We start from the raw sequence: 7,995 nt of genomic DNA on the forward strand, positions 1-7,995 counted from the left end.
TTAAAGTGCCCAGGAAAACAAAGATGACCACTGACACAACTGGGAACACCTCCCTCACCTCCTGAATTTCAAACCCAGTGATTTTAATCTCTCTTTGGAGGAAAGAAAAGTGAAACATACTATCCTTTTTATAACAAATTCAAGCCTGCTGAAAATCAAGTTTTCTTGTTTCGGTTACCTTTTGCAGACTGCTTAAAATCTGCCAATAGAGCCCAGGGCTCTGTCTAAACCAGACTGCTCTACCCACTCCATCATGCTGCATGCCCAAATATGCTTCCTGTAAAGCCAGGTCTTCCTTTTTTCTCCCTGCCCCCCCCCCCCCCCTATTTGAGCAAGATAATTCCAGCATCTATATGTCATCCAAGAGTGAGATATAAAACAGCATCAGCAGAGCAGCCAACTCGATAAATGTGCTGAAAAAAGCAAGCCAGTAGCTATAAACAACTTTCATACCCCCCTCATAGCTACAAGCAGTCACTTGGGAGCAACAAATGCTGGTTTGGAAGAGTTTTGCAGCTTCAATATTCAAGCATTTTCCCTAGGACTACTCTGGTTGCCATTGGCCTTGATACCAAAAATTATCGCAAGGACAAGCACAGAAGCACACGGTTTCCTGGGACTTTCAGAGAAGCTTTTAACCCTCGTTTCTGCTTCCTGTCCTCATATTTAACCTACCTAGAAAAAAAGACCTATAACTGAAAGTGTTCTGGTTAAGTTCAGGCATTCAGGTCTCAGTTTCAATGGTTACTACTCCTTTTCCTTTTTCTGGTGAAAATTAAACCCAATGGTTAGGCAGAATCGCATGAAATATTCATTAGATACTTCTTACAGAGGGCAACCCATATTTCTAGGCTCAGATTTACATCTACTCCACCAAAACCATCAAATATCCAGTTTTGATAATTTAATGGTAGCTTTATCATTTAAAATAATGTAATGTATCATGCTTTTCAAGGAAAAAAAACCACAATTAATATTGTATTATTTAGCAATTCTTACACAAGTTCTAAATTAGCTGACAATTTTTGATCATGGCTTTAATACTGCCTGGCCTTTTCCAACCAGGTAAAAGCATGCTCAGAAGGAGTCAAGAGTAATTGTATCTGCAAATTTTTTTCAGCACTGCTTTACTTGAATCATGGTCCAGAGTTTAGGTGATAGTGTAGCCATATGTTTGGGTTAATACCCAGACTGTAGTCTTCATCGTACTAGCCTGATTACCTTGTATAAACAGCGCGTGCCTTACAACGACCATGCCCTTGAAGAAGAACTAGAAGACTGATAAAAGGGGAACATCCTGCCCTAAAAGGCGTTGAAGGCTAGGGGATTGCCAAAGGAACAAGAAGTCAGCAAAACACTGCCGTAACTAGGGGAAAGGTAAAGGCGGCGGCAGGGGGAGATCGTGACTGCCGACTCAATTCAAGGCTGGAAGGACTTGCCCCCCCACACACCTGCAAGGCGCATGTGTGCTAATTTACATGGCAAGCGAGGCTAATTTGAACACAACTAAGCAATGAGCATGAACTTAGGCGGGTTTTTGCTAATCATGTAACGATATAAATACGCTGTAGTTCTTCTGTGTGGTGTGCTAGCGTTGTGGAATTGCCACCCAGCACCCGTCTTTGCACAAACACAAGATAAATAAATACCTCGGCTCTGTGTGTAAGATTGGCTTATTGCACACCGGGTACCGGACCCCGCTTGTGCGACAGTAATAGGACGTTGATTCAGTTTTAATGCTGTTCACAGTTCTACAACCTGCTATGGGTTATGAAGCAGAGTCACGCTAAAGAAGCTCCCCAGAACACTGAAAAGAAACCCCCAATTTTTGGAGGACTTCAACATGCTTAGCAAAGTATCATCTTTTTAGTCTTCATACCCGATTGTACTTATACCTCTTTAAACTGTGCAAAGAACGTTACAAAGATGGTAGTTTACTCTGGGATGAACTCTCCTGCATACAAATGAAGACCTATTGTTGCTCACAACTGAGCAGGTCACTGGGCTAAACCAAGGTGATCTGCAAAATCCTCACATTTCAGCCTCCTCCAACAAGTAATGCATTTTCCAAAGATGTGGCTGCTATTCAATTCCAAAATGGCAAGATACTCAACACCCTTCAGGTTTATCAAATGTTCCCAACAAAGACAGAGTATAACTTCTACACCTGTGAAAGACTGGGAGCTATTTGTGATGAATCAGTACTGTGTTTGTTCTGAACCCTTGTCTGTTCTTGAAAGAGGAGCTTCCTGTATCTTCAGTAGGCTATCATGATGTCTAGTGTGCCTATAACAAATTACTTCAATCACAGGACTACTGGAAAACACACCTAGAAACGTATTCAGATTCAGACTGACACCTCTGCGCAAACGCCAATGAGACGACACCCTTTGGTGACCTGATCCCAGAGCACCTCTGTGCACCCCGACCTGGCCGAAGGTCCAAGCAAACCAGCAGAGAGAACAAGGGGACTTTGAATGCAAGCAGCGACAGAGCCTGGGGAGGAAAAATAACCTGAAACTTAGCCCTGCAGGGATGAGTGCTTTGAACCGAGATAGAAACATGAACAGGTCTAGGTAAGATAGGCGCACACACACAGACTTCTCTTTCTTTCTTGTATTCATTCCTCTTTGATTTTACTTCTAATGCCATGAGCAAAAAAGCCGCTCTGGATCCCCCTGCTCATTGGTCACAGCAGCCAGGAAGAACAACAGGTACTCAACTGCAGTTTGGGCAGCTGAAAGCACAAGTAGTACACAGGACTCCGTCCACAACTTGGTCTAAAAGTGAAGTCATGGATATGCAGAAAATAATCGTGGTATCTGGTGGGAAAGGACCAGGCATGGAGACAGTGGCGTTAACACACAGTGCTGTATGTGAGTTAATACGGCACAGGCAAGCCGCAGGAGTGAAAACCAGGCTTCTAAAGAAGGAGGAGAAAGAAGATTGTCTTTTGCATTCTTTTAGGCAAGGAACCAGGGGGAGAAACAAAATGAGCTAGAAACTGTGCAAAAATGACTGGTCCATGAACTTGGACCAAGTTTGTGGTCTGAAGACAGACACACTTAGACCCTCTCCCCAGATGAGGATGCAGTGAAAGTTCCTGTTTCTCTGTCGGCGTAAGTGGATGCCCCAGAGGCCAAAAGGGACCGGAAGGCACAGCGAGCCCAGGAGCAACTTCCCAAGCAATAAAGCAAGCATAGCCCCTGAAGAAACTGAACAGAGTGACCCACTTGGGATTCACCAGGTCAGCACAGGCTGAAGCAAAAGAGACAGAGCAGGAGCCATGAGGCAAAGCTAGCCCTGCTAGCCATTGACACCTACACCCTCTCAGTTTTTACTGTGCCATTAACAGGTCTGGTCTAAGACGGCCTAAAACTACTCAGAATTCAGGGGGGGCAAAGAGATCACATTACTGTTAAGCAGATTAATTGAAAGGTGTTTCTTAATACCACACTGAGAGAAAAAGAAGGTGATGCAATACTGATTATTCCATTAAATATTAATTACAATACAGCTACTTTCAAGCTAGAACATATTCCTTTAGATAACTGAATTAAGGGACAGGAGAACCGAACAAGCTTCAAGGCTTTGCATGTATCTGTCATTTCTCAATTACGTTAAACTGAGTCCTTCAGATCATGCATGGTTATCTCCAAATATTTTTATTAGAGTTAGAAGTTCAAGCTTAAAAAGAAAAAAAAAGAAAAATACTCAGGACTCTCAAATTTGCTCAAATGACTCCCAAGATCCTTCTTAGTATTCAAGGAGGCTGAAGAAGCAGCCCTAGACCTTCCATCAAACAGCCTTGACACAGAGAATGAGGATATCTTTTCCTCCTACAAATTTTAATTTGCACACAGATACCATCAGTTGGACAGCAGTGTTACATACTTCTCTCCTTTCCCTTCTACTTCAACTTGGTAATCAAACTCCAGTAACAGTAGGGCAACACCGAGACTGAATTTTACCCTTCCACTTTGGAGCACTGAAACCTCTCCAAGGAAATTTTATAGCAAAGATCAATAAAGTAATTGCAAACTTTTCAGATGGCAACCTTCAAATAGGCATGCTCTGAAATTAGTTTTTACTGTTGTAGAAAGCTCTTCAGACATTCCTTTGTGCTGCATGTGCTAGACTGTTACCCTACACCACCCCCATCTCAAACTGACACATTACCTCCAAACATCAAGATCTTCAATTAAAATAGCTCAAAAATAGGCTGCAGAAAAAAATATTTCCTTCCAGAGCACTACTCAGTTCTGGTAACTTTTAACAGCTGGGTCAACCACAGGGTGCAGTTCCTCTCTCTGCTAAAACAAAATCCAGGATTTGCCTTTGTTATTTAGGAGGGAAAAAAGAAAAAATGCAAGAAGCTTCCAACATTTCATGAGCTATACATATTATTTCGTGTGACTTTTTGGAGCCCTTCAGCAAGTTTTATCCTGCTTAGCAGCTCCATACAATTTCTTTATTTTCCCTTCAATTAAGCAGCAATCTATCAAAAACTTCAAGTATATTTCCCCTTTTTCAGTAACGTGTATGACTTTTATCAGATTCAAACTTTTCAACATCTCTTTTCACACAAGGTCAAAGCTCTACATTGTTGTAGTTTTCTTTTTCAGTGTTTTTCCTCCAAGTCAGTCCTCCACTGGGAAATTAATATTCCGCATGAACAATGAACTCCTTGCATGGCCTTTGAACCTAGTGGTTGCTAGGAGGTCTAAAGAAACCCTGGAGTACAGCCGATTTAATAGCATGTATCAAGAGATTATTCAGTAGTAAAAATGTGTGATTTTCTAAATTCCCTGCTTTTTTTCCTCCTTACTTCCATCTCCCTTCATCTGTCAATCTTTACATTTCAGATGAATTGCATCTGCATCAATTTTCTACAATTATGGGCAGTTTGTTCCCAAACTATTGAAAATGTGACTGCCAGCCACCAACGCTGCTTCTAATCAAGCAAATATCAAACTGGTCCTTACTCAGTTTTACTGAAAAGGCTGCTTAAAATTGGCTGTGCTCCACCCCTCTAGCACGAGGTTTGCACTTCCATTATAAACAGGGTCCTGCTTACAGACTGTATCTTCCCCAAATAAAACAGCACGGCATTGACCATTACTCAATATTTCTCTGTGCTGAAAGAAATGTACATATGTACGATCCTCCATTCCCCACTCAGGCATACTCAAATATTAACGTTTCAAGCTTTTTAGCATCTTACTGAAGGCCATTTAACAGTCTGCTTTTCCATATTTCCCTAAGCAGAGTAATTGAGGCAAAACCCCAAGGTTTCTTTCCCACCCTCCACCCCCATCCCAAACAATGCGGCATTTAATTAAAAGAGAACCACAACAATGCTAACGGTGATGAGGTTAAATGGTTAGATAAACAGAATGCAGCCCTCTGAAAAGCCCATGTGTTTCAGGACACTTTCTCTCCTACAACATTCTGGGTGACAAAGAATGTATTTGTATTCCTGCTCCCCACAACTTTTACGCCGGAGGACTTCCTATAGATTTCCTGCGAGGAAGAGAGTTTCCTTAAAACAGTGAGAAGTGTTTAATACAGTAGCCATTCCTCCCAAAACTAATATTTGGAAAGGCAGTGGACAAGGATCCTTTAAAAATAAATGCATGTGGAAACTATCCATCAAGAGAGAACAATTGCATTTCCAGCTAAAAGCCTACTAAGTTGTTGTTGTTTATTTAAAAAAAAAACAAACATTTGCTGATTTTAATTTTCAATGTATTTTCCCTCCAACAACTTCAGCAAATTACTCAAACTAAACACGGCATTTGACCTCCTTCTTCAATTATTGCAGTTGAAATCAATGCGCGTACATTCATAAATACAGTGTTCTGGGGGTCTGGAGATTACTTTAAAACATTTATAGCAGATTACAAATCTATGCCACCCCTCCCCCAATGACACAGGTATCTGTCAAAAAATGCAGGGTAACACATCTGATTCTGCAGATTGCTGGTGTTTGAGCGCCTGGTTGGATTGTACCAATCTTGCCAAGATAAAGCTTTTGCAGAGCCAGACTACTTCCCTGAAGAATTAAAAACGAGCGAAAAACCACACCGCTTGGCACAAAACGTTCACGTGAGCTCCTTCTCTTTTAAATATGGGCTGCCACACTGAAAGAAAGGCCGTAAAGTACCGACTTCAACAGAACTGACACAGCGTATCTTACAGTGGGAATATCAGGACATTCACACAAAACAACAACAATCTTTGCAGAACGGACAGATTTGGCTTTCCAGCTGCTTTCAGGTCCTGCAGCACCAACAAAACGAAACAACCCCTCCACCACCACCACCACCACCCTCCTCTTCTTCAGCTGTTCAAGCATAAATTATCCTTGTCATTTCCTCTCAATATGTGGCTTCCCAGGAAAGGGAAAAATCAGAGCAGCTATTGCCAAAATAGCACAATATTCTTACACAGGCAGATTTTTCAGTAAGATGCACATTATTTTTCCCTTGTGCTCAGGCGTTAGAGAAAGAACAGTCACGAGACATTTTGAAAACATGAGAAACCAATCCTGACTGAAGAGAGATGTTTATTAGGGCCAGAGATAGGAAAGTGAGCATATAACTGACAACCACAATCTTTGGCTCAACCTTTGCAGCAGAAATGGGGGGGGACGGGGACGGGGGACACAGGGCACAGAGCTGGAAACATTTTCAGTAATGCGTTTGTTTTCTCCTTCTCCCTCTTCTTCTCCTTTAAAGGAATCTGCCTACTCAACCTAAATTGAGCCTCAGAGAGAAAACGTGCCTTCATGATAAATTGGAATTTGCCATCATAGTAATGAAACGTTATGTCCAATCATCACAGTAAGCAGGCAACAGAACAACAAAGAAGGGTTTCCAGGATTTTCTGCCCCCGGCCCCCTCCCCATCAGTATTTTCCCAAGTCTTCTTTCGGGTGTTTATGAAATGTCTGAATTCCAAGGCCATTAAGATGCATTTCAGGATGGAGCAGCTTCCATTAAGAGTACTGAGGCTTTCCGAAATCGCACCAGCACTCCGCTGGAGGCCAAGTCTCTCCCCGATGCCTGCCTTTCCCTGTGCTGTTTTTTGTTTTGTTTGCGCTCTCTTTCCCATGCACAAACATGTTGGTGCAGTGTCCATTATTTCAATACAGCTGAAAGCAACTGACAAATACACACGCATGTGTGTGTTCCCCCACATACACAGGTCTGGTCTCCTTCTACACCCCAAATAACGAATGCAAATGTGTTTACAGTCATTTTCACCAAAGCGTGCTTTGCCATTGCAGAAACATGCAGCTGAAACCCAGAGAGCCTGTAACAAGGCGAGAGCATTTGCAATCACAGGTGATCCTTTTCTTTCGAAAATGGAAAAACACAAAAGCCTGATGAGTTAACTGCATTAAAAGGGGAACGTGTGGGGCAGCAGTAAACATCCAGCACATGCTTTTACGCACAAAAGGAGCAAAGGGCTCCATGCTCTGCACACCCAGTCATTTTTATCTGCCCTTCCACGACAGAGAGACGCGACCGTTTCTCTCGTGCATTTATTTCATTCGACTAATAAACACCATATTGCGAGGGCCCTGCTGTGAATCTTGCAGAGGTACAAAATGGTGGATGTATGCTATTTTTTTTTTTTTGCATTATTCATAACAACTTGCGCTCCCAGTCGCAGGCTCCCCTCTGTACCCACCGACACAGCCTTCCCAGAGCCACACACACATCCCGCACCAGCCTCGCAATAAAGCTCTCTCGCACCCACAAATTATGTTACAAACCTGATGTCACGTAGCCCCGTGATGCCTGGGAAATAAAAGCTGGTGGGAAGTGTTTGTGCAGCCGGTAGTCCTTCTCGCTGCGGGACCTCATGCGGTCTGAGGCCCGGTCGGAGAAGTCAGAGCTAGGCCAGGCCCGCCGCAAGGTCGTACTCCGCGTCTTCTTCATCCTGAGGATGCCCGCGCCTAATCCTCCCCCCGCAGCATGGGTCAGGC

At 43.0% G+C, this 7,995-nt stretch overlaps 1 protein-coding gene across 1 annotated transcript in view; it reads right to left on the minus strand.

Moving 5' to 3' along the window:
- Nucleotides 1-7,950, minus strand: part of STOX2 (storkhead box 2) — a 71,644-nt gene extending 63,694 nt beyond the window's left edge. The window contains 1 exon segment of the mRNA XM_009330679.1: nt 7,783-7,950. Within this exon segment, the coding sequence (XP_009328954.1) occupies nt 7,783-7,948 (166 nt within the window). The 5' untranslated portion in view covers nt 7,949-7,950.
- Between the last annotated feature and the right edge of the window lie 45 nt (nt 7,951-7,995).

Source organism: Pygoscelis adeliae, unplaced genomic scaffold (genome assembly GCF_000699105.1).
Source record: "Pygoscelis adeliae isolate BGI_AS28 unplaced genomic scaffold, ASM69910v1 Scaffold167, whole genome shotgun sequence".
NCBI lineage: Eukaryota > Metazoa > Chordata > Aves > Sphenisciformes > Spheniscidae > Pygoscelis > Pygoscelis adeliae.